Source organism: Pleurodeles waltl, chromosome 10, assembly GCF_031143425.1.
Source record: "Pleurodeles waltl isolate 20211129_DDA chromosome 10, aPleWal1.hap1.20221129, whole genome shotgun sequence".
NCBI lineage: Eukaryota > Metazoa > Chordata > Amphibia > Caudata > Salamandridae > Pleurodeles > Pleurodeles waltl.
In genome coordinates this window covers 813,029,515-813,056,907 of record NC_090449.1, presented here as the reverse complement: position 1 = coordinate 813,056,907, position 27,393 = coordinate 813,029,515, and the positions used below count along the sequence as shown (strand labels likewise).

The 27,393-nt window shown below is 43.9% G+C and overlaps 1 protein-coding gene across 3 annotated transcripts in view; it reads right to left on the bottom strand.

The window, feature by feature from the left end:
• The window catches only part of LOC138261913 (ATP-binding cassette sub-family B member 5-like), a 987,125-nt gene that overhangs the window by 222,827 nt on the left and 736,905 nt on the right, over window positions 1-27,393 (bottom strand). For all 3 annotated transcript variants that reach the window (XM_069211477.1, XM_069211478.1, XM_069211476.1), the window contains one exon: window positions 5,476-5,631. In XM_069211477.1, coding sequence (XP_069067578.1) covers window positions 5,476-5,631 — 156 coding nt within the window. The remainder of the gene's footprint in view (window positions 1-5,475; window positions 5,632-27,393) is intronic.

Here is a 27,393-nt window from a genome sequence, read left to right as displayed (position 1 = left end):
TCTTGTAAGATTTAAAACCTGTTCTCTTGGGAGGTAAAATATTTGCATATGCCTGAAACAGTTTTAGAAAAAGTATTTTGTCAAGTGACAGAATCTGAGACAGTGAGCTCTTGATCCACATCAGAAGGCAGTGACAGGAAGGACCTGACAACACACAGAGGTTGCTTTTTTATGTGGCCCCCGATGTCATTTCTGGAGCAGGATGAACCAGACGGACAAGTTACTTACCTTCGGTAACACCTTATCTGGTAGAGGCACAGACTAGCCGGCGATTCCTTATCTTAAAATTCTCCTCAGGCATCAGACTGCATCCTTATTTTTTTTTCCCTCAGCACTACTTGTGGACGTCAGTAGAGGACGTCGAGAGACTCCACAGTGAGTCCATATATTCCCTCCTCCGATGTGCTGACGTCAGTTTCTTTGATGACTTGAAGCCGCAGAACAACGCACAGCCACAAAGAAACTGGCAATGGAATAGAAAAACAGCGCAATAGTGTATATGCCAACCAGAAATGAAAAGTTATGTCTTGAGATGTAGCAGAACTACAAAACACCCAAAACACCCCCAAGTGAGACTGAAGAGTACATAGTTCGCAAGCGGGAGGATGGGTGGGTCGACGAGGAATCTGCGGCTAGTCTGTGTCTCTATCATATAAGGCATTACCGAAAGTAAGTAACTTGTCCATCTGAAGTAGACAACTAGCCACAGATTCCTTATCTTACAATTAGATACCCAAGCATACCCAAACCCCTGGCGGAACGACGCGAATGGACCACACGAGTCTGCAAAGAATAACCTGGTAACACAGACGAATAACCAGGCTCGAGACAGAGTTGGCGAGAGAAAACAGAAGCGACTCATATGAAAAAATGAACTGCATATCCACCGGGGAAAAGCTAAGTCATGACTGATAAGGAAAAGCCTCCACTGGAGACGAGGCAGTAACCACCCCCATAGGGGAGTGTAAACTACAAAAAAAAAAACAGCATGATGATGACATGGAACCCTGGTAAGGGGCACCAGAAAAGACACACACGTACGTGACAAAGCATGGAAGAGAGTAAAGGTAGAAAGATGGGCATAACCGTGCCAGGAGATAATCTCACAGTCAGCAAGAGAGAGTACACCAGTTAGAGAAGCAAATGAAGAATCTGAAAGAATACAGATAGACGGGATGGTAGGCTCAGAAGAAGCAGAGAAACATCTCCAGGCTCAAATGGGACAACAGAATGGGAAAGACCAGTAAGGCCTTGCGTAAGTGCAAAGCGCAGAGATATACACAAGGCAAGGTATGATAGAAGGGGAAAGAAAAAGAGTTTTGAAGTAGAACTAGAACGACATGGTAAATGGAGCAGATGTTCCTGTGTGAACGAACAGCAAATGTGAACGCCAGAAAACAATCTGACAGGGGAACTGGAGTCAGAATTATCAACAGCCTACCAAGGCAGCCAAAGAACTGTGCAAAACAAAAGCAAAGATAATAATGGAAGGAGCCTGCTAAAATTTAGGAGCATTGGTGAGATTTGAACCCCTGAAGAGGGGTAGCTGGCTGCACCAAAAGCAGTAGACCTAGCCACCAAGCTAGAGCTCCTTGAAACCGCGAAGTAAGTTAATCATGGCACCCATAAGGAATATGAGGGTAGGAAGAACATGGAATCGGAGACCTGTGAAGAGGCAAAAGTCTGAAAAGAGTGATGTCAGTGACCAGGTCCCGAAGGCTTAAAAAGATGTTGAAAGAAAACCATGGTCCATGCCAAAGCAGAAACATAGGAAAAATGCAGGGTGTCAACAACCACAGCCCTGATATAAGTAGCAATGACCAAGTAGATAAGAAACACTAGGGGAGGAGCCCTAGAGGCAAGCACAGACCAAACTATTTGTCGTCAGTCAACAACAGGAAACAAAAGATATTACACCCCCCAGGCCATCACCATGAACCAGGACGGCAAGGGAAAAAAGGGCACCAAGCAAGTCGTAAAATCTTGCAGAAGCCAGTATTGGAAGTAGCACCATACACCTTCTAAGAAAGTGAAAGAAGGGGGATTGGAGAAAGCGGTGCCAGGAATAAAATCCAAGAATAAAGGATACCTCTGGAAAGGCCAAAAAGAGGAACTGCACTGCCTCAAGAAGAGGGAGTACAGTAAAAGAATCCACAACATCCTGTGGAAAAGAAAGCAAGAACCCATGAACAAGAGCACGGGGAGGATCCAGCCCAGTAATGAGCAGAAAGGAGATGTCAAGAAAACAATTTGAAATAGAGGAAAGTACCCCTTAGGAAACTGTACAGTATCATTACAGTACTACATAAGAATATATATATATATTTTTTTTAAAGTAATAGTAGGGAATCACTGAACCCTTGTGACGGGGAAGTCAGTGCCTCAAAATGTAGAAGGCACAATCACTGATCTAGGACTTAATGACCCTGGAAGAAATGTGAGCAACAGTGTTTACGATAGAACCAAGAACACCCTAAAATACAGGGAGTGGAACTTGCAAGAAGCACAAATATGAGAGGAAAAGAAGTAAAATGAAAAACCCATTGGAAGAATGGGGAAAAAAAAAACTTCCTAGAAGCACAGTAAGGAACACCAGTTGGTAAAAGACCCTACAAAAAGTAGGTAAGAATTAGCTCCTGGAGGAGTACAACAATATATGTCCACATGGTGAATAAAACAAGAGAAATGCATAAAATCGCATCTACTACCAAAAGCTCAAAGAGCGAATGTCCAACCCAATCTCTGAGCAACAGAGATGAAAGGTAAAAGGCCTAGGGTAAACCAAAGGAGAAGCAATGTCGGCAGAATGTATAACAGAAAGAAAACCACGAACTGTGGTATGAAAAGACCAAGCAGAGGCAGAATGTCCGCCAGGAAGCTGGCCGAACAATAAGAGGACACTCTGCCAGCCTCAGAAGTAGAGACACTACCAATCACGGCGAGGTACCGCCAGATGTAAGCGAAAGGTAGACATACTGACAAATATGGTGGAACCCTACTGATACGGCTGTGGAATCAACCCCCTTTACAGAGGAGGCTGCTCCAGTCGAGGCAGTAGATATGCCCCGGAACCACTGCTCTGCTGATAGAAGCAGCAGCATAGAAATAGCGCTGTGCACACCAAAGGAAGGGCAAAAAGACCTAACATGAAGTACAAAAGCGCTACCAAGAAAACAAGTCTGAAGCGACCCAACTAACGTAACAAACACCAGAACAAGCTAGAGAGAAGGGGTATGTAACAGGACCCACACCTGAGAGGAACATGACAGTCCACATATATTCGCAAGAGAAGAGCACATCTGCTAGAAGAGGAAGGACACTAGTCATGGAAATGACGCAAGGCAGAATATGGCATGTAAAGTAGAGCACCTCGTACTGGAGAGGAAAAGTTGGAAGCCGCCAACCAAGCCCTGCCGGATCAAACTGCAAGTCGAGCAGCCTGTTGACCATCTCTGATCACATACATCAGAGCAGGGCAAACATTGTTAGAAAGCGATGGTAGTAAACGTTCCACAGAGTCCTAAAGACCATGGGAAAAACGGGCCCATACACAGGCAGTGTTGGTGGAACGAAGAGCGGGAGTAGAAGAGGCAAAAATACGCCTGCCTGCTGCATCTAGCTGCCTAGAAGCTGTGATTCTAGGCAGCTAGATGGAGTAGGGGGAACCTGCTCCAGAGCAGGAACGCCTAAAGCAGTTTAAGTTACAAACCCCCGAGGAGTAGGGTGGTGGCGAAGACACAAGGGGTCTTCCTGTGCCCGCTGATGCCTGTGTGAAATAGAATAATACACCGAAGGACCAGAGACAAGCTGATTCCAGACACCTATAAGTATGTCGTAGGGAGCCTTGCAAAAAGGCAGAACGGGTTCGAAGTTGGATTGATCCGGATCAAAAGATAGCAATGGATCAGTAGACAACTGCACCATAGAAAGATGCAAAGTCAAAACATCAGCCACCCGCCTAAAAACATCTGCGAATGCAGAGCTGGCCTTTGCCACCAATCCAGGGGACAAAAGCAGGCTAGACGCTGGTGAGGAGTCTAGGCCAGTAGCAGTCCCCAAATCAAGCAACCAATTCAAGGATGAACCTGGAATGGACCCCATATGTGGAGTACGAGGATGTGCAGGAGGCTAAGGAAGTGGACCCAGCACAGAAGCCTCATGTAAATTCCCCAGCGCCACTCTCAGCATCAGTGGTGACATCGACCAGCGTCGAGTCGGGGAAGCTTCCTCAGAAGCGGCGTTGTTCAACTCCGGAGATATCAATATAGGCGCGTCAGGCAGAGTCGACTGACCCAATGGGGCCGTGATGGGCATCGGGGCAAGAGGATCAGGCAAAAGAGACAGAGGTCACACGAGGCTGTGCACCAATGCTGATCCGACTCCGGATTCGGATTCGAGAGCGTGAGCAGGCACCGATGTGGAAACCACCAGCGAAGACCCCGCCAAAACACTTGCCACCTCCATAGGGCCTGAAATAGCTCCAGAGGGAGGGGAAGGAACAAAGATAGAATGGAGGGACAGATAATAACATCCCATATCATCCATAGTTGCCTCGGTGCCGGGATACAGCAGTAGGGAGGCGGTCGACACGGGCGCATACTCCACAGCAGGAGAACACGGAGGCAGAGGTGCAGAAGAGCACCAGGCACCTGGGAAGACTTACTTGGAGACACCAAGGGTCCAACCGAGGTCGACGGAACCATCCAAGAACGACTCCTGGGGCATTCCTGGGACTGTGAAGACAAAGACGGACTGCACGCCGGCGCAAAGAGGGCTTGTCTGCACTAGCTGCAAGGAGCTTCATTCGATGCTCCCTTTAAGACTTCGGTTTCAAACAATGACAGGCGTCGCAGTCGTCGGCGTCATGATTGGAATCCACACACCACAAACAGACGGAATGAGGATCCGTGGCCGACATCTGCCGGGAACAGGAGCCAAAGGGCTTAAACCCACAAGGCATATACACTATGATGTATTTAGAAAGAAATACTAAATACCAGACGTCAGGTAGAAAAGGCCAAAAGGGCCCGAGGTACTCGAGGCACCGGATCCGCATTGCTGCGCCGAAAGAAGAAACTGGAGTCAGCACATAGGAGGAAGGAATATATGGACTTCGCTGATGTCATTTCCTGGGACGACATTGCTGCGGAGTCGCTAGATGCCCTCTACCGACATGCAGAGGTACTGCTGAGGGAAAAAAAATAAAAATCTGGATCCAGTCTGATGCCTGGGGAGAATTCTAAGATAAGGAATCTGCAGCTAGTTGTCTCTATCAGATATTGAGCTGCACAACAGAAACAGTCTCCAGATTCAATCTGGTGCCTGCTGATATTCGCAGGGTGATGAATTTGCAGCTAGTATCCATCAGAATGGCGCCACTTTTTTTGTGGGCCATAGCTCCAAAAATGCGCTTGCACTACAAAGTGGTAAAAAAAATGACTACTACACTGCGAAGAAACACATGCACACTGTTACCTGATCATCTTGAACGATATCTTCATCCTCGTCTGGCAACACATACTTTATGCTTCCTCTTTTGGCAACAAGACCATTTAAAGTAGGCAAAATTTGCTTTTCTAAATCTTCAGTTGCTGGTGATGGTACTACGGTGCCGTCTGCTGCGTTTAAAGCCTGAACATAAAAATTAAGAAGGAAACTATTTTGTAAGCATTAGTTCAAGGAAGTTCAGTGATCAGTCTTTCGAACCTAACACAAACAGTGGAATATTTAATCAGTATTTACTAGGCCATTGTTGATTGTATCAAATATAAAGGTTAAAATAATGAAAAGAATCATATGAAGTTCAGTTTTAGGTTCCAGACATTAAACATACAGAATCTGAGGGGACATTAAGTACCACAACCGGCAGGTCTGTAGATGGAGGAACATTTCTCAAAGACGAATGCCGATGAAGACGCTTCACTTGCAATTTGCATATCCCCACCTTCTCTTCAGTGTGTCATCCACGCCCCCTTCCACTGTCTATCCCATCCCAAATGCAATACTTTTTGTTATGCATTTATTTAAGTTTTGATTTGAAAGTAGAACTAGAAAGTTACACACAACTGCTATTTGTCTATTCTATCTGTATCGTCTTGAGCCGCCACTGATCAGGAAATGGATAAACTAGTATGCCACTCACAAGCCAAACGAAATGTAAAAGTGGATTATCTTAGGTACGAGTTTTTTTTAATCCTTTTTTTTCTGAATGCACAAAAACTGATCCATAACTGGTTAGCCTTCCATTCCATCTTGGTGGCAGAAATTTCTCGCTTAGCAATAGAGCATCTCTTTCTATGATATTTATTGCCCAGTCTCATAAATGATGGAATCCTTATTTCCATTCTAAACCTAAAGCCATGTGGTTTGGTTAGTGATTTAATATAGGGATACGGATTTATTTTGTATGAGATTGGACTCATACATTTATTTTGTATAGTAGTTATTTCTACAACACAATGCGCAATGTAGTATTTTCTTCTTGTGTCTTAAACAGAAGCAGTTCATGTTTGCATCATGGTGACATGATAATAGTAAATGATTAATGGTTCCAACCTTCATTCAAATTGTCACATTTTCAAACATTTAAGGGAGTGTATAGGGCACACAAATATCTATTCTTTAACCCGCTGGGCTATTATCTGCCAAATATGTTTATAGGTGTTCCCACAAGTCTTTGGTCATGATTTGGCAGCTATTAGCATGGTAAAGTTTGTCGACATTGTGTGCTATAATCTTATCAAGCCCTTGACCCAAGTAGCCAGATTCGGAGGGGTACTTCTCCCCCAGTGCATCGCCAATGCATTATATTTGCGCACATGTTCTGGAACATTTTTTTTACATATCTTAACAGCGCCATTGTAGGATCCGGCCCCACATGTACATTGATCATTTTAACAAGCTTCAAGAATACTGTCAATCAATATTAATGTATGACTGACAGGGCATGCCCAAGCTCAGCGTAAAAATCTTGCACCCCTGCTACGACAGCACAGGAAGTCGAAGTCCGCTCTTAGGCCACACCTACATAATCGTTCGGGAATGTGGTAAAATCTCTAAATTTAAAGAGAATCAGTCTATGGCTGTCATGTAGATACACTTCACTAATGGCTGAGCGGCCAGCATTAAGTCCTTAACTAATCCGTAATTTCTCTATATAGTTTCGTTAGCAATTGCTTTTGCGATCTAAAAGGGGCTGCGGGAGCATAGATCCAGGATAGCGCAAACAGACAGGAAATTGTGTGTGATGAACTAATTCAACATATCTTGTATGTGAGCATTGTTAGGGATGCAAGTTCAGCCAGGAATACCGGAAACGCAGCTCTAACTGCAGCGCAAATTCTATATTATAGAACTCTATATTATAAGGCTTCTTTAATAGCTTTATTGCCAGTTTTGTGGGGGCTGCTCCATCCCTTTCCAATGTCACATGTGGCTTTGTCACAGAAATGTGAAACCGTTTGTGAGCAAATTGTACTGTGCTATACAATAGTATTGCTCAAAATCAGGGGGTATCAAGCCGTTTTGTTCAGAAGGAAGGACAACTGTGGTCCATGCGACCCGGAGTTGCCAGTCGAATCATTAGTTGATGAAGGTTTTTAAAGAAGACTTTGGTAAAGACACTTGGTATGTTCAGACAAATGTATTGCAAGGTCAGTTATACCACAATTTTCACTATGGACATCTATCAATCAATACCATTTACCCCATCGGTAGTATGGCTAATCTCCCGGGAATACCTGTGTAGTATTTTGCAAATGTTTTTGTGTCTGTATTAAAATGCGACAGCAGACGACATGGCAGAGAATCACAGGTTTATCAGATTTCAAGAGTGCGATAATCAAAGCCTCAGGCGGGGTGAGGGCAGAGGCATACCCTTTCCACCAAAGCCTCAAACAGTGCCATAAAATGAGGAGTTAGTTATGCGACAAATTATTTATGGAAGTCCGTAATAAAGTGGGCAGCTTTCCCGTCCGGCATTGACATAATAACTAGACATATCTCTTTTGGGGACTAGGGCACTGGAATGTGTTCTCTTGGTTTTCTTTCATGCCAAGCCCCAGTCAGATCAACTAAGTATGCCTCAATCTACGAGGGCAAAGGGTTGGTTTGCAATGAATATCCAACATGCACAGGATCAGCAAAATTGAAATTTACTCATCAAGTGTTTAGCATTACACGGTTATCAGCCACATGGCCAGGGATACACTTATATTGTATAAGGTAACAGACAACAACACCAATCAGTAAATCCAGAATAGCACAAGAGACTGAAGACTCATCACAACTATGTAGGTTTCATCCAATCAGTGACCAGAGATGATCGAAAAAGGCACAGATCTTACTGTTACTGTTTGTGGTCCTCTTGGCTCAACAACGAGCCAGTGGCATCCTCTCCAGACGCCGAAGGACGGCTTAGACCCTGGCATTAGCTGCATAGCTTGCTCAGGATTGCTGAACAAGCGCACCTCCCCAGCAACATTGATTCTAAACAGGCTGGTAGATCATACTGAATTCCATATTGAGAGACTGAAGATTCTTCTTAACCGGTAGAAACAAATTCCTTGCTTCTTGAACCTGCACAGCAAAATCTGGGTATAAGGAGATTTCAGCACAGAAGTGTTTAAGGGTGCATTTCTCGCTTGACTTGCGAAGGGATGCACCTCAGTCTTTATAATTGAGAAGTCTAATGATGATTGGTCGTGCTCTGGCATCCGGGATAGGCTTGTGTGCAAGGAAGCAGAAGCTTGCTCCACAACAAACATTTCTGAGAAGGTAGCACAGCCTTGTAGTCTATTAGGGGTTGCTCTACAAAGGTTTCCATGAAGAATGGTGAATTCCCATAACCCTAATATTGTTCTGACGTGATCAGGTCTCCAAATCCTCATGTTTTGGAGACCTGACCTGATACCTTCAGTATATGAGGGTAGCCCTAATGTTAGCCTATGAAAGGAGCAGGCCTCACAGCAGTGTAAAAACAAATTTAGGAGTTCTACACTACCAGGACAGATACACTGCACAGGTACATATCCTGCCTTTTATCTACATAGCACCCGGTCCTAGGGTTTACCTAGGGCCTACCTTAGGGGTGACACATATGTAGAAAAAGGGGAGTTTAAGGCTTGGCAATTACTTTTAAATGTCAAGTCGAATAGGCAGTCAAACTGCACACAGGCCCTGCCGTGGCATGCCTGAGAAATCGTTAGGGGGCTACTTATGTGGGTGGCACAGCCAGTGCTGCAGCCAACTAGTCACATTTAATTTACAGGCCCTGGGCACATGTAGTGCACTTGACTAGGGACCTACAAGTAAATTAAATAAGCCAATTGGGTATGAGCCAATGTCACAATGTTTTAAAGAGAGAGCATATGCACTTTAGGACTGATTTGCAGTGGTAAAGTGCGCAGAGTCCTAAAGCCGGGCAAAATGAGGTAAGAAAAAGAGAAGGAGGAAGGCAAAAAGTTTGGGGGTGACCCTGCAGAAAAGCCATTTCCAACAATTACAAATAAAGGGTCCCTGTCTAGAGTTGCCCAGTGAGTGAACAATGATGGACCTATGATGCTGCCCCAAGCAATTTTCATTGGGTAAGGTTAATTCAACCATTCCATCCTTCACTTTTTTGTTGCAGTAGGTGCCTTAAGTGTGACAGATATGCCCACAGATCAGTCTTGTGTTCACTGTGCCATAGGCCACAAACTATGCCCTACTGACAAGCCCTAAGTAGGCCAAAACCGGTCTGGGGATGCTTGTGTTCTATTCCTATCTGGAGGGGACCTGGTCTGACAACTTGGGCTGGACTGTTGCTACTGGAATAGGCCCAAGACTGATTTGCATATGACCCGCCTCTGTCTAGTGTGGCATAGTGGGCAAATAACGATGGACTGGGGTGCAGCCCTGAGCAACTGCCAGTGGCTGAGATTAATTAAAGCTTTCCATCCATCACTTTGCTCTTGCTAGTGGAGCGATGAGGCTGCTAAGGTCTCACAACGCTCACCATGCCCCATTCGGGATGTAGACAGTCCGAGTGGACAGTATGAGGCAGGGTTGTGGATGAGGAAGTTAAGGTGCAGAGTTCAGGGAAAGGAACTGTTCTTTGCAGAGGGTGGCAACTGTCTAGAGGTTTAAAAGACATTGTAGGCCTGATTGGCAGTGAGGTGGTTAACAGTGCTGGTGCATTAGTGAAGTGAACTATTAATGGAATCGAGGGATTAGTGGCAGGTTGCAATGGCAGCACTCAAGGTACTCTACAAGACAGAGAGCAAGGATCTTACAGTGGCCAGGTGGTTGGAGTAGGCCTGATCCCTAGAGGTGCTTTTCGGAGGTTGTAGTGGTGGCAGTCTTAGCCTGCTCACAGCTACTTAGGAGTTTGAGGACGAGGAGCAAACAGCTCTGGCATTAACTGTATCAGATGGCCAAGTGCCGCCAGGAGGAAGAAAGGAGTAGCAGGGGCCTGGACCCGGCAAGGGGTGCCACATAAGAGAGGAGCTCCCACACCTGACATTAATGTGGGGCAGAGGGAGGAAAGCGAGTGCAGCACTAATCATTGGCAACAGTTGGAGAAGCAGGAGCAGGGACAGACCAGAGGCTGGCAGTGTGAGTGTGCTTACTGGTGCACAGGAGGCTGAGTCAAGGGACATGGAAGGTGGCAGTGAAGACAGCAAAATGGTGCCAGAGATAAGGGGCACTGCAGAGCTCGTGGGACGGATGTAACGGCCAGCAGGATGATAAGTAAAGAGCAGGATGTGGCACAAAAAAGGAGCACTGGAGAGGAGGGTCACAGGCATGTCAACTGAGTCCACAGGAGATGTCAAAAGGAGCAGTAGTTGGATGGGAAAGCTTAGGATATCTGTAAGGGCAGAATTTATTTAATGGGAAAGCTTGAGAAGGCACAACATTAGGAACACAGGAGGAAACAGACTGTGAGAGCAACTTGTGGGGGACACAATATTTGGTGCCTTGACCCTCAGGGGTTGGATTAGTGTGTGACCAGATAACAAAATGGTTTCTTACCTGTAGGAGTAGTTTTGCAACTTGAAGAATTTTCTGGAGTCACATGATGTGCATTATTCGGCCATCTAGTGGTTGGGTCCGGAATTCTTGCCATGTAGTTGTAGTCTTTCTTCCATTTTTTTTTGGTTGTTGTTGGGAGTTGAAAGAGTAACCATTTGGTGCCTTATCAGCCTCCTGTGACATCATACATACTCCCCGAAAGCTCCCCTTGTGGTTGCCATCTTCCTACTCTCTTTTTTTTTTTTCTTCCATTTTCTAGGGGAGGTGGGTGAGTTTCTTGCGAATCCAGAAAATTCTTCAAGCTGGAAAGCTTCTCTGAGAGGTAAGAAATCATTTTGTTTTGTAGCGTGACTCTTCTGGATTCACATGCTGTGCACTGATTTTGTAAGTATTTCTTTTTTTTTTTTTTTTTTACTTGTGGCGGTTGGGCTGAATATAGATTTAAATTAGTAAATATATGCTTAAGCACTTTCTTATCCACTTGAGCTTCCTTGTTCATTTGAATATCTGTACAATAATGTTTTGTAAATGTATGAACTGATGACCCAGAAGCCGCCATGCAAATGTCCCATAAGGGAATATTTGTTGAAAGGCAATGGTTGCTCCTTTTTAACTTGTTGAGTGTGCTTTTGGTTTGTTGTTTAACTGTACTCCTGCATTTGCATGACATATGTGAATGTTTTGCAAAATCCGTTTGGCAATTGTACCTTTACTCACTGGTTTGCCCAGATTGTTGTTAGCAAGGGAAATAAATAATTATTTTGTTTTCCTATTCATTTATGTCCTTTCTGTGTAGTACAATTGCTCTTCTTGCATCTTGCGTGTGTAATGCTTTTCTGCCTGACTTTTTGGTTCATCGAAGAAACTTGGAATTTGAATAGTCTGATTTATATGATATTGTAATATACAACTTTGGGAACAAAATAAGGGTCTGTTCTCATTAGTACACTATCATTCTGTATTTGCAGGTATGGCTCTTGGATTTTAAGCACCTACAATTAAATTAATCTGCAGAGTGATGTCATTGCTACAGAAAGGCTGATTTTAGCATAAGCATCATTACTAAAGCCCAGTGTAGAGGTTCAAAGGTTTTTCTCATGAGTTGTGACAAAACAAGATTATGGTTCCTGAAGGTGCTGGTACTTGTCTGGGTGATTCTATTCTCTTTGCCTCGTATCTGAAGCATTTCATGACTAGTGTACTGAAGAAGCTTCTTCCTATATGTCCCCTTGTGTATGCCACAATTGCGGCTAGGTGAACTTTTAACGATGCATAAGTGAGCTTGCAGTCTAGGAGACATGTAAGGTATTTTAGGACTGTAAAATACATAGGGCCTCATTATGACCCTGGGGGTCACCAGACTGGCTGTCTCGGCGGTTGTAATCTACCAGGGCAGCGCTCCTTGCAGCGCTGCCCTAGGGGATTATGAGTGCCCTTTCCACCAGCCTTTGCATGGCGGAATGCAAAGGCTGACCGAAAGGGGGTGCTGGGGGCCCCATGGTGGCCCCTGCACTGCCCATAGACTTGGCATGGGCAGTGCAGTGGCCACTATGGATAGCCCCATTGCGCTTTCCACTGCCCGAATTATGTTAGTTATTAACACATTGGCGCCGGCTCGATTACAAGCCGGTGTCAATGTTAAGGCCCTGCGGTGAACTCCTAATATGGCCGGCGGTGTTCTGTAGCACAGGTCGCCTGATGGTGGTATGAGTTTGGCGGGCAGGCAGCGCCACCCGCCAAACTCGTGATGAGGGCCATAGTGTTTTGTTGTAACATGCCAAATCTTTGGCACCACCTTGAGTATCTTTCCCACTTTGTCATATAAAATGTTCTAGTTGTTGGCCTTCTTGACTGTTTTAGAACTGCCATAGTCTTTTCCAGCAAGTTTAAATATCCAAACTCTATGTCTTCAGGAGCCATGCTTCCAACCTTGGCGATTCTGGTTATGGATGGAGAACTCTCCTGCCTTGCACAGACAGCATGTCTTGCCGCTTTGGTAATCTTTGAATGATGTCATGTGCCATTTGTATTAGTTCTGAGTACCATTTCTGCCTTGTCCACTATGGGGCTATAAGTATCAGATTCAACTTATGTTTGCATTTGTTGATTACCCGGTGTAACAGAGGTATCGGGGAAAAAGCGTAAGCAAATTTTCCTGACCAATTCATCGAAGGTGCATTCCCCCAGAGATTTGTGGTTTGGGTGTCTGGGTGCAAAGTATTGCCATTTTGCGTTGGCTTGTGTTGCAAATAGGTATTTTTATGGTGTTTCCCACCATTCGAAGATCTGTTTGAGTACTCTTTGAGTGAGTTCCCACTCGTGGGATGATGAAGCTTGTCTGCTTAATTTGTGTTCTTGAACATTGTCTTTCCCTCAGAGATGAAATGCTATTGTTAAGTGTATTTTTCTCTTTTGTGCCCACTTCCAGATTTCCTGTGCTTACTTTGATAGTACAAAGGATTGTGTTCCTCCGTGTTTGTTGATATAAAACATTGTTGTGGTATTGTCTGCTTGTAACAGTATGGTTTTTCCCTGCAACTGCTTCTACAAGGCTTTTAAGGCTAGGAACACTGTTTTTAGTTCCAGCACATTGATATGCTGTGCAGCTTCCTGATCTTTTCAAACACCTCTAACTTCAAGAGAGCCAATATGTGCTCCCCAACCCATATGTGAGGCACCTGTAGTAATGGTCACTTTTGGAGTTGGTTCTATAAAAGGTCTTCCAGCTGTTAAATGTGTTCTGTTCCACCACATTTTCTCTTCCTGTACTTTTTGCAAGACAACCATTTTGTGACCATTGTGTTTGTAGCCATTCCTGGATTGGTCTCATGTGAAGCCTTGCATGTGGGATAAGAGGTATGCATAATGCCATTTTGCCCATTCATCTTCCCCATGGTCCTCACTGTCCCTTTTGGTATTGGTCAGCTTCTTAGAGTAGAGATGTAATCCTTTCTTGCAGGAATAAGCCTTTGCTTCTATTACGTTGAGTCTTTCTCCTAGAAATATATTTTCCTGTTCTGGCTTTGTTGAGAATTTTTCTGTATTTATTGAAAATCCTAGTCAGAAGAGTGTAGATACCACCATTTGTACATCTGTTTTGCATTTGTTTGAAGAGTTTGCTCCTATTAGCCAGTCCACTAGGTATGGATACACATGCATCCCTTGCCTTCTCAAATATGCTGCTACCGCAGCAAGGCATTTTGTGAAAACACTTGGAGTGCCTTTTATTCCGAAAGCCAGTACGTTGAATTGGTAATGTGTCTTGTTTACTACAAAACAAATATTTTTGGTGTCTGTGATTCATTGGGTTGTGCAACTATGCATCCTTTTGATTTAGTGTTGTCAGGACTTCTCCCATTTGCAGTTGTGGAATGACCTCTTGTAGAGTTGTCATTTTGAATGTTCTTGTTTTTATAAAGTTGTTTATGAACCTTAAGTCTAGAATTGGCCAGAAGGTTCCATCTGGTTTTGGAATTAAGAAATATGTTGAGTAGTTCCCCTGGTTGAACTCTTTTTGGGGAAATCAATCAATTGCTTCTTTTCCCAATAATTCCTCTACTTCTTTGATTAGGCAAAATGTTTTTTCAATTGAGTGTATTCTTTTCTTTGGTCCCCTTACCGGTGGCTTATTTACCAACTCTATGCAATACCTACATTTTAAAATATTCAAAATCCAATTGTCTGAGGTTATCTTCCTACAATTGTGAAGGAAGTATTTTATTCTCTCTCCCACTGGTGTTGAAGCCCTAAGAAGTACATTTCTTGAGGGAGTTGTTCCTCCTCTGTGGGGTTGTGCTTTTCACTCTGCTCGTCCATGAAGGGGCTGGCGTGCCTGAGCCTGACATTGCCATTGTTGGACAGATGACTGTGTTTGGGTTGTGCTTTGTAACCCCTAATGTGATTTTGTAGTAGAGAAACATCCTCTCCCCGATGGTCTTCCACTCATGGGTGATCCTCTCCTTAGGAGTCCTCCATAGACTTTGCAGTGTCATTATCTTTTTTCAACTGTTGAAGAGTCTCATCCACCACACTGCCAAACTACTGCTTCCCTGTCCACACCAGGGCAGTGCGCGCTCTATTGGCGGACAGAAAGCAAAAACCCAGCACTAGCAAAACAACGTAATTTATGCATTGTGCTGATATGTTGTTGTTTAACCTTTTGCATTGCAGAGTTTAATCCTGAAGACTTATTTGTAATGTGTTCACAAATACTGTTCATTTGCAATGTATTGCTGCAGACTTTCAGAGTGTGTTAGGTGGTGGTCCCTTTCCAGGGCTTTCCAGAGACTTTCCCTGCAGCATGCCTGGGTGTGGTTGTGGGCTGGGCCAAGACTCTATAAAAGGGAGCCAGCCCAGCTCCAGGTGCTCACTATTCAGAGGCCCCGGTGCAGAGCAGCAGCTACTTTCTGAGCTCCTGTCCCGGGGGCCTATTAGATCTTCCAGGCCTCTGCCCTTCATTTCTTCATTGTTAATCCTTGTTCTGGGCGGTAAGACGGTGGTTGGGCTGGCCTCCCGACACCGTTATAGAGAACTTTCATATTCTTGGCCTAATTCTTTAATGATTAACAAATTACTTTGCGAGCTACCATTTCTTGACATTTGTATGGTGGCTTGTGAATCGGCAAGACGCGCGATTAGTTTCATGATGTTTTGACTTTGCTATTCATTGCGCGCTGTTATTTCTTGACATTTACATGGTGGCTTAAGAATCGGCAAGACGCGTGATTCGTTTCATGGTGCTTTAACATTGTTGTTCATTGCGCGCTACCATTTCTTGACATTTACATGGTGGCTTAAGAATTGGCAAGACGTGCGATTCGTTTCATGGTGCTTTAACATTGTTGTTAATTGCGCGCTGTTATTTCTTGACATTTACATGGTGTCTTACGAATCGGCAAGACGTGCAATTCGTTTCATGATGATTTAACTTTGTTGCTCATTACGCGCTACCATTTCTTGACAATTACATCGTGGCTTACGAATCGGCAAGACCCGCAATTCGTTTAATGATGATTTAACCTTGATGTTCATTGCGTGCTACCATTTCTTAATATTTTACATGGTGGCACTCGAATCGGCTAGACGCACGATTCTCTCCTCAAGCTTAATTCATGATGTTCATTGTATGCCACTATTCTAAGACATTTATTATGTAATATTCGAGTTGACAAGTTGTGTGATTTGTTTCCTGAATCCATATTGTGTTATTCATGGTGCACAATCCTTTTATGGTGTTTATATATATATATATATATATATATATATATAGATCTGCAATATGTGCAATTTGTGTTGAAACATTTTAAAAGAACACAGAAGGCCAGAGTTTCTAGATGCAATATTGTATGGTCCTAGTATGCATTCTCAAATAAGGATTCATATGACTGGTTTAGAATTTATTCAGAATGTTTTTCTGATTCTCATGTAAAGGAAAGTACTTGAATTAGAAAGTTTCATTTAATCCATCTTGATTCCCCTACAGGTATCCGGCCATCTTGAAACTTAGTCATTTTAATCCTAATTCTTAGGTTGTTCATGTTTTCAGATGACTAGGCTTAGAGTCATATAGAGTTTTATATTGTGTGTTTTAACCTTTTTCTTACTACAGGTCTCCTTCCCAGCTGTTCCCTTCCTAATCCCCTCTTCCCCTCTTGAACTCTCTTAGCCTCTGTGATTTAAATATCAGAGTCTTGGAGCTGTTCAGTGGTGGACGTATTGGGAACATGCGCAAACCCCGAGGATCTGGTGACTCTGACAGAATAGTGAGCCCATGAATTATTATCCTTCTAGTTTGTGGATGTTCTCAGCATGGCTACGCTGGATGAGTTAGTCAAGGCTATCACCCAGCTTCAGGCAGAGGTGGTATCATCCAAAGAATTGACTACTAGCCTAGCTGAGAGAGTGAGTCAGTTACAAGATAAGGTAGAGAAGAAGGAACAAAGTCCCACAGGTGTGTCTTGGCCAGGTACTTCTTCTCAGACTTCTGGAAGTAATCCGACAAGCATTTCCCTCAATGTCCCTTCCGCAATTCCTTTAGCTCCCCCAGAACGTTTCTCAGGTGACCCTTTGAAAGCGCAATCTTTCCTGGTTCAAGTGGAACTAAACTTCACCTGTAGACCACATACTTTCCCAGATGCCCAGTCCAAAGTAGCTTTCTTGATATCATATCTGTCTGAGGATGCAGCTATCTGGGCAATTCCTCTTGTGTGTAAAGATAGTCCCTTGTTGTACAACTGGAGAAATTTTGTTCGTTAGTTTGAGAGAGTTTTTGATCGTAGAACTGTAACACAGTCAGCAGATCGTGAATTATTAGATTTACGCCAAGGGAATCAGGACCTAGTGTCGTATTTAGCCAACTTTAACTGGCTGGTTGCCGAGACATCCTGGCCTGAAAAAAACAAGCGGTCTTGTTTTACAACGGACTCAAAGAGGAACTAAAAGATATCTTAGCGCAAATCGACCCACAACCTACAGACTGTCAAGAATTAATAAACCTTGTCTTGAGGCTTGATCATCGTTTAACAGAATGTAAAGGAATGCGCAAAAAGACTGAAAAATATTCATGGCGTGTTCATGATAACAGAGACTCAAGAACTCCGAAAGAAAGAACGCCGGAACCAATGGAAATTGGAACCATCAGAAGACCTTTGACCAAAGATGAAAAGGACCTACCAAGAAAAAATGGACAATGTTTTTATTGTGGGCGGAAGGGTCATTTTGTCAAAGATTGTCCAATCAAACCAAAGAGCAAGCAAGGCACAGTTCAGAAGGTCGCAGCCAATGCACCAGTCGATTTGGAAAACTAAAACACCCGAGATGCAGAGAAGGGTTGCTCTTGGGTGTCACAGTGGACCCTTCACAATCTAGACATCTTAAACTGGAAATAAAGAATTCAGGTGAAGAAAAAGATCTATTTAAAAAAAGCTCTAGTCGATTCTGGGGCTACTGGGAACTTTGTTGACGCCCAATTGGTTCGTGCATGGGGGATCCCATGTATTGAAAAGAAGACCCCAGAAATCATCCAGGCAGTCGATGGAAAACTCTTGACTGGAGGTCCAGTAACTCTTCAGACTATTCCCTTGTCGATGATTTATGAAGATAAGAATCAAAGAAAGAAACAAAGAGAAAATCATCCTTGACGTGATCCATGCTCCCCAATATGGGATTATCCTTGGCTTGCCATGGTTAACTCATCACAATCCAGAGATCAATTGGGCAGAATGAAAAATCATGTTCTCATCTGCGCTATGTAAAGAACAATGTCTCCAAAAGATTTAAGTACTAAAAGTCTGCAACTCTTACATAGCTACTGCAGCGGAGAAAGAAACTCAGCTGCCCAAACAGTATTCATCTTACAAAGATGTATTTGATGAGAAAGGAGCAGAGATCCTACCTCCTCATAGATCTTATGACTGTCAAATTGATCTAGCCCCAGGTACGATACTTCCCAACTGTCGTGTGTATGCCCTGTCAGTACATGAAAATCAACATTTACGAAAATACCTAGATCAATTTTTGGAGATTGGTTTCATTCGCCCCTCTAAGTCTCCTGCAGCTTCGCCTTTGTTTTTTGTTCCAAAAGCTAATGGAGAACTTCGAGCTTGTATCGGCTATAGGGGATTGAACAAAGTCACCATCAAAAATAAATATCCTTTACCCTTAATTCCGGTCTTATTGGAACAAGTAAAGAGAGCAAAAATCTACACAAAGCTTGACCTTCGAGGTGCTTATCATTTGGTCAGAATGAGAGAGGGTGACGAATGGAAAACAGCGTTCAAGACAAGATATGGCCTTTTTTAATACACCGTCATGCCTTTTGGTCTGTGTAATGCTCCAGCAGCATTTAAATTTTTCTTGAATGACGTTCTTAGAGAGTACCTCAACATATTTGCCATAGTATACATCAATGACATTTTGTCTACTCAGACAATTAAAACAAACATGTCGAACATGTCAGGAAAATTCTTACAGCCCTTCGAAAACACCATTTATATTGCAAACTAACCAAGTGTGAGTTTCATGTTACCACAGTTGAGTTTTTAGGGGTTATTCTTACCCTTCAAGGTATGGTGATGGCAGAAAAAAAAGTAAAAGCCGTATCTGATTGGCCCACCCCAAAGACTGTTCGTGATGTACAATGTTTCCTGGGGTTTGCAAATTTTTACCGGAGGTTCATAAATCATTTCTCCCAGACAGTGGCTCCAATCACTAAGCTATTAAGAAAGAAAGAAAAGTTTGTATGGTCCCCAGAAGCTGACCAAGCCTTCTCTACTTTGAAGGAAGCTTTCGCCACTGCCCCAGTCTTGACTCATCCTGATGCGAATAGACCTTTCATAGTCGAAGCTGATGCTTCAGATGTAGCAATAGGAGCCGTCTTATCGCAACGAAATAAAGACACTGGTCAACTCCATCCTGTAGCTTATATGTCTCAGAAGTTGAACGAAGCCGAACAGAACTATGTCATTGCTGAAAAAGAGCTTCTGGTGATTCATAACGCCTTTAAAGAATGGAGACATCATTTGTTGGGTGCCAAATACACTGTCACAGTATATACTGACCATCGTAATCTTCAATTCATGAGTTCCGCCAGACTTTTGACTCCTCGACAATTACGCTGGAAGCTGTTTTTTGCCGAATTTGATTTTGTAGTAACCTTCCGGCCTGGTAAAGATATTCGCAAAGCTGATGCCTTGTCCCGCCAAGAGTCTACCACGTTTCATTGCTCCTGACAAGGTTCTATGCATCATAAAAACTGAAGATTTCTTTGAAGAAATTCGCAACTCTTTCAATGTTGAGAAATGGCAAACATGGGCCCAAGCAGACCCCAAAAGGTCAATCAAGCAAGGACTAGCTTTTCACGACGCTCATTTGTTCGTACCCTCTACCAAACTTTGCAAGATAGTGTTTCATTGGTTGCATGTTTTACCTACGGCAGGTCACCCAGGTACTCCTAAAACTCTTGAAGTGATCCAACGCTATTTTTGGTGGCCTACCCTAACAAAAGATGTAAAAGCAATGGTAAACAACTGTGAAGTCTGTGCTCGCACTAAAACAAGTCATTCAAAACCAAAAGGGTTGTTACATCCACTTCCAACCCCAAGTCGTCCATGGGAACACATTTCTTTAGACTTTATTACCGGTCTACCAGTGGTACAACAGCATTCAGTAATTCTGGTGGTAGTAGATAGTCTTACGAAATATGGACATTTCATTGCCTGTAAGAAATTGCCCACTTCTAGTGAATTGGCAACTATTTTACTGAACAGAGTGGTTCGTTATCATGGAATGCCAAAAGTTATCCTCTCCGATCGGGGGTCGCGATTGGCCTCCAATTTCTGGAAGACATGGTGTAAAACACTCCAAGTGACATCTACACTATCTACTAGTCACCATCCTCAAACAGATGGTCAAACAGAGAGACTAAATCAGACTTTGAAACAATACCTACGTGCCTACGCTGAAAAGGCACTTCATTCTTGGACATCTATGCTCTGGTAAGCTGAGTTAGCCTACAATAACTCATTCCACACTTCTATTGGCGTTACACCCTTTTTTGGTTTATTTGGATAGCATTCGGCCCCCTGCCCATCACAATTCCTCAAGAAAGTTCTCTTACTCTAGCTGTGTCAGAAACCATTCAGCATTTGCATCAAACCCAGAAACTGATTCAACAGCATTTAGAAAAAGCCAAACAAAAATACAAAAGGCATTATGACAAGAAACATTGTGAGGGACCGCAATATCAACCAGGTGACAAAGTGTGGCTTTCCACAAAACATATAGATTTCAAGAAGAAGCACATGTTTAACCCCAAATTCATAGGTCCTTACACTGTCCTCCAGTAAAGCAATCCGGTGACCTATAAACTACAATTGCCCAGATCCTTACAGATTCTCTCTTGAAGAAGGCAGCCCAAAAGGTCCACCCTCATCCAGCTCCTGTTTTATTACAAGGGGAAGAAGAATACGAAGTTAAGAAAGTGTTGGATTCTAAACTGAAAGGGCGTAATCTATGGTACTTAATCTCATGGAAAGGTTATGGTCCTGAAAGTAATTCATTGGTTTCCGCATCCGATGTTCATGCTCCAGTACTTGTGAGTCGCTTTCATCGTCTTAATCCAGGCAAACCGGGCCCTAGAGCGCGTCTAGGAGAGGGGAGTACAGTCAACACCAGGGCAGTGCGCGCTCTATTGGCGACCAGAATGCAAAAACCCAGCACTCGCAAAACAACGTAATTTATGCATTGTGCTGATATGTTTTTGTTTAACCTTTTGCATTGCAGAGTTTAATCCTGAAGACTTATTTGTAATGTGTTCACAAATACTGTTCATTTGCAATGTATTGCTGCAGACTTTAAGAGTGTGTTAGGTTGTGGTCCCTTTCCAGGGCTTTCCAGAGACTTTCCCTGCAGCATGCCTGGGTGTGGTTGTGGGCAGGGCCAAGACTCTATAAAAGGGAGCCAGCCCAGCTCCAGGTGCTCACTATTCAGAGGTCCCGGTGCAGAGCAGCAGCTACTTCCTGAGCTTCTGTCCCAGTGGCCTATTAGATCTTCCAGGCCTCTGCCCTTCATTTCTTCATTGGTGATCCTTGTTCAGGGCAGTAAGACGGTGGTTGGGCTGGTCTCCCGACACCGTTATAGAGAACTTTCATATTCTTGGCCTAATTCTTTAATGATTAACAAATTACTTTGCGCGCTACCATTTCTTGACATTTGTATGGTGGCTTGCGAATCGGCAAGACGCGCGATTCGTTTCATGATGTTTTGACTTTGCTATTCATTGCGCGCTGTTATTTCTTGACATTTACATGGTGGCTTAAGAATCTGCAAGACGCGCAATTCGTTTCATGGTGCTTTAACATTGTTGTTCATTGCGCGCTACCATTTCTTGACATTTACATGGTGGCTTAAGAATCGGCAAGACGTGCGATTCGTTTCATGGTGCTTTAACATTGTTGTTCATTGCGCGCTACCATTTCTTGACATTTACATGGTGTCTTACGAATCGGCAAGACGCGCGATTAGTTTCATGATGATTTAACCTTGATGTTCATTGCGTGCTACCATTTCTTGATATTTTACATGGTGGCACTCGAATCGGCTAGACGCACGGTTCTCGCCTCGAGCTTAATTCATGATGTTCATTGTATGCCACTATTCTAAGATAGTCTTGGAGCTGTTCAGTGGTGGACGTGTTGGGAACGTGCCTAAACCCCGATGATCTGGTGACTCTGACATCCCCATTGAATGGTGCATTAATTATTTTAGCCTGGAGTTCTGGCTTAAATCCTGAAATTCTTAGCTAAGCATGGTGCCGTAGGGTTGGTCCCACCATCATCTGGAGACTTGTGGTGTCCGCTGCATCTGGCACTGATTTAACAGATGAATTTGCTATGTTTTTCCCTTCCTCTGTTAAAGATGTTGCTCTTTTCCGGCACAGTTCAGGCAGATGTTTCATTAGTTCCCCATTCCTTCCCAGTGTTGGTAAGTGTACTTACTGAGGAGAGCATTTGAATTGGCTATTCTCCACTGGTTAGCTGGACCTCTTTTGAATTTTCTGCCCACCAAGTCCATCTTTTTGCTCTCCATATCAGGGGGAGGTCCAGAAGTTGCTGAGATATTTGCCTTTTTTCTAACCGTGAAAGAAATAATGGAATCGTCTGGTACTGTTCCCTTAATATAAGCAGGGTCCCTGGAGGATTGCCTTTGCTTCCCTCTGCTGAACCAGAATGCTTGAAATCATGGGCAAGAACTGTTTTTTGGTGTGAGTAGGTAGGACACTTTCCAGAAGGAAGCAGGATTGAAATTTGTCTTCTTCGAGTTGCACTCCTTATTTGCCCACAGCCCTCTTAATAAGTTGACCATACATAGTAATATCATCAGGAGGCGGTGATCTAGAGGGGTATGGGTCTACTGCTTCTTCAGGAAAGTCTATCTCAACATCCTGCCATTATGTCTCAGCATATCCTGAGCTCTCATATTCTTTGAACATGGACACATCCATGCTCTCGACCTCTTCTTCCTCAAAGAAGTACTTCTGTTCCTCTTCCTCTTTTGGAGTCTGAAGTTAAAGCGGACTCTAACTCCTCGATCCCTTTCTCTGGCTACTCCTTATGTGCTGGAGGCTTTTGTGGTATTCTGAACTCCTGGAGGGAGGAGTCAAAATCTCTTTTCCTCTGTAAAAGTGCCGCCAATTCTGCCACAATACATCTCTTATTCTTTTCGATTTCGGTGGATCGTTCTTAGACGTCGACGATCGCTGAAGCTTTTCTTTTCTACATCGAAGTGTTTTTAGACAGTGTTTCACTCGACTACTTTCTCATCGTCTCCCCTACTTTTGTATCTTTCGCCATTAAAACATCTGGACTTTGATCGTCTCTCAAAGTCTTGGTCTTTTCTTTTACTTGACCGCCTGCAGTATCCTTGTACGGGAATCCATGGGTCAAAACTTCACTTTTTCCCACGGCCTAGGGAGCCTTCAGCTGAGCATCAAGACCCAACAGTGGAAAAAAAGAATCTAAATATGGCGACCACAAGGGGTACTTTCAGGCAGGGTGTATGACATCACATGAGGCTCGATAAGGCACCAAATGGTGGAACCGTCGATGTCCATCCATAACAAAAAAAGATAAGAAGGGCTACTACTACAGGGGTTGGAATTCTGGACGCAACCACTCAGTTTGTGGAAAAGTGCACAGCATATGAAACCAGAAAAGATTCAAGTTGCAAAACAAGCAGTGCTTGCAGGAGAAGCCCATGAGAGCTCAAGGACACTGGTCCATAGAGAAGGAATAGCTAGGTGTACTTTGCTTCACCTTAGCAGCAATGATAAGCATGAATAATCCAGTGGTGGAGTGGAAATGGGACGCTTCCTGGGCAGTGATGGTGTGGCAATAAAAAAGTGAACTGATCTTCGGGATATTTTTGTAGAGGAGCTGGACAATGATGATGAGGAGAGGGAAGGAAAGGGTTTTCGGAGGATCAAAACATATTGCCACCATTGGGGCAGAGGGTGTTACAGAGGGCAGGGGATATGAGCTGCAGAATTGCCAAGCTTTCAGACCCAGCTACCTCATAAAGCAGAAAATCAGGAAAGCAACCAGCCCTGAGCGTCATCAAGCCTGCCCTGACATGATTACAACTATAGTCCCAGAGCTCTTGTCCAAGATATAGTGCCTGTTTGGCCGCTTCTTGCTGTTTCCTTTCCTCTGTTTGCTTTTTGGATGTGCTTGGTGTTTTCACTCAACGTCATTTGGTGTAAATAAATCGTTGGTTAAGATTTTCATTTACCTAGATCTCTCGTATCTGCTGCAAGTCCAGTCTCCAGGTGGGAATGAACAGAAAGACATAGGCAGTGGGGTGGCATTGTTACATTTCAGCCACACTCATCAGTGACATCTTATGGTTTTTAGGGGCCCTGTGCCAAGCCTATTTTCCGGGACCCTGTTGAGAACAGCTTTGAATGTATGGTCCAATTTCAGCACTACCATGTCCTCTTTGACTAGGTTACTGAAAGTTCACTGGCACACAGCTCCAAATTGTAGACTTGATTACATCCATTATTCAGCTACAGTGATGTGTGTTTTCAATGTTATAATACAGCAGCAGCTAACTAATACTGCAAATAATATTTATGATCCCACTCATTTATCATATGTGAAGACCTGTTTTGAGCTAAAATAGTTTTTTGTGTGGATGTTGCACGGTTTTGAAAAGCATAAGCATTTCTCCCATAAATCTCCCACATTGCCAATAAATTAATGGAAAATGGCCAAGCTGTTTAAGAGTTATTCACGGTCAATAGGGCAAGAATCTCTGAGGATCAGGGCTTGCTCTATCAGGGGCTCCCCGAAAGGCTGGGTCCCTTGGCCAGGGCCTACTTTGCCCATGACTTAAAACGTCTCTGACACTTTTGCAAACTCCAATGTTGTGCTTGCAACATGTCTGGGAGACTGCAGTGGGGTGGAAGTTTTAATTTTTCTAAGTGTGAAACTCAGCTCATCTGAGTTTGTGATGGGCTTGTTTGGCACAATGCAATGAGGATTTCTGGTGTGCTGCAAAGGGGCTTCTAGCCTGGATACGTATGAGCATCGCAGGCACAAATTTGAGCTGCTGTTTTTATTGCTGGGCACTTACTTGTAGGTCGCAGCACCCACAGGTGTAATGTTCGGGCAGCTCCTAATGGGAGTTTGCAGAAAGGGGAAGGTAATGGAGCATCTCTTGGTGAATTTGGTGTCAAGGGCAGTGGCGGCCGGCAGTTTTAAGAGGGGGGGGGGGGGGGGGCAGGTGGGAAGCACACTCACACTCTCACACACACATGCATGCGTGCACATCCATTAACAACACTCATCAACATTCAAACATACACACATGCACCAAACATTCATTTAAAAAGATCACACACACACTTACCTTCAGCCTCGGAGGTCCCAGGAGGGTTGGGACTACTGCCTTCCGTCGCTGGCTGACCTTAGGTCAGCCAATGAGGGAAGGCAGCAGTCCCAACTTCATCACAGAGTGGGATGGGGTCCGTGAGACTGCTGATCCCACCCCACGCTTAAACTTGAAGCGCGCAGGTCGAAGTCAATGGGTGACGCTTCCCTCATCACCCGGGGGAGGGCCTTGAGGCACCTTTGCTGAGCCGAGGAGGTCACACCCACAGGAGCAGTGACCCCTTCAGCACAGCAAAGTTCAGCTCAGGCAGCCAGGAGGCTGCGCAAATCGTGCATGTTTCGCTCCTGGCTGCCTGACCTGAACATGAAGAGTGTCTGTGAGGCTGACCTTTGTTCAGCCTGACCGGCACTCTTCAAGAGGGGCAAAAGGTGGGGGGCGTGGCCCCTCTGCCCTAAAGGACGGGCTGTGCCTGGTCAAGGGAAAGATGCTGTGTTTTTTACGTATCACAGCTTCGGGTGACAATGTGGCCAAAGCTCCTTGTGCTGTGTTAGTGCCACATCTAGGGCCCAGCAGGACTACAGGCAGATGTCTTTCGGACAGAGGAAAAAAAGGAAGAATTTTTTTTTCAAAATCTGCCAAAATAACTAAATTAATAGAACAAGATAATGTGGCCACAAAGTGACCAGATTGGTTCTATCCACATCCAAACATGAGAGTGCCACTTTAGAGTTTTACTTTTGTTTTCTCGTATTATGGCTGGAGGACACCACCTAGTGACATGTGCCTAGAGCCAGAGATGTTTTTGCAGCCAAAAAGATAAATATTGAGCTCATCGTGCTCCTCAGATGATTTTTTGCAGATGGCGAAATCGCAAAATTCTGGAGGGCCTGAAAAAAGACAAGTTGTGGTTTGAGCAGCAGTTTGCTGCCATCATTTAGAGGTTCACTACTAATTCTACTAAGAGTTATTATCTAATTGCGCACTGATTTTAGGGGCATACTGCAGACCTATATTCAGCTTCTAATGCAGCATTCTAGGCACTTTGGGATTGTTTTTCAAATTAAACAGAGAGAAACAAAAAGACAGTTGTTGCAATGCTGGAGTATAAGGGCTAACCATACACTATTCACCTGCTGCCACACGATTGTCGTTAATGGTGCTCCAAACATTCCAAATTTCTGTTTCCATTCCCATAATGCCAATATTATTTTCAAGATTTGATCATTTTTAGATCTGACTTGGCAGTGCAGCTCTCTGCAAAAATGTTTAAGTTATTGAGTTTTTCACTTTGATATTGAGACATGAGGTCATTTTAGATGTTACATATAATAAATATTTCTAGTGTTAGCACTGGCAACTATAGGAATTTCTCTGACAATACAGAAACACAGAACTGGAGCCATGTGGTTTTTAGAATTTTGGTTTTAGAATAAACTGTGAGGATATTTGCTATGGTTTTAACTGGTGTAACACAAATGGATGATGGACGGAGTGCTAAACAATGAAAACACTCACCCCCAGTCACAGATCTGGGTTTAATCCATCGTTCTTTTGCTCACAATGCCACTCCAGTTTGGACCAAGCCATATGCAAATCAGTCTTGACCTTATTCCTCATGGAACAGAAGTTTCAACACTCCGTCCATCATCCATTTGTGTTGCTTTGAGTGGTGTAAATCTGCTTAGTAGTCATTGGGAAATTAAGGTTCGTAAAAGTATAGATATCTGGTTTGAAGGACTCTCGAAACCTGGGGTCCTCAGGGCATAATAAGGCTTGGGCACCCCCCTCCCTTTTATTTTTAGCAGTGGCCCCGGGTTTGGGTTGAAGAGCCTAACAAGGCTCGGGGAGTGGGGCCATATAGATCTCCTCCCCTAGAATTGAAAAAAAAAAAGAAAAACAGCCCTGGGGGAATGTGCTTCCCAGGGCCTAATAAGGCTCAGAAAAGGCAGCTATGCAGCTTCTCTCCCTTTTAATAAAAAAAGGCCCTGGGAG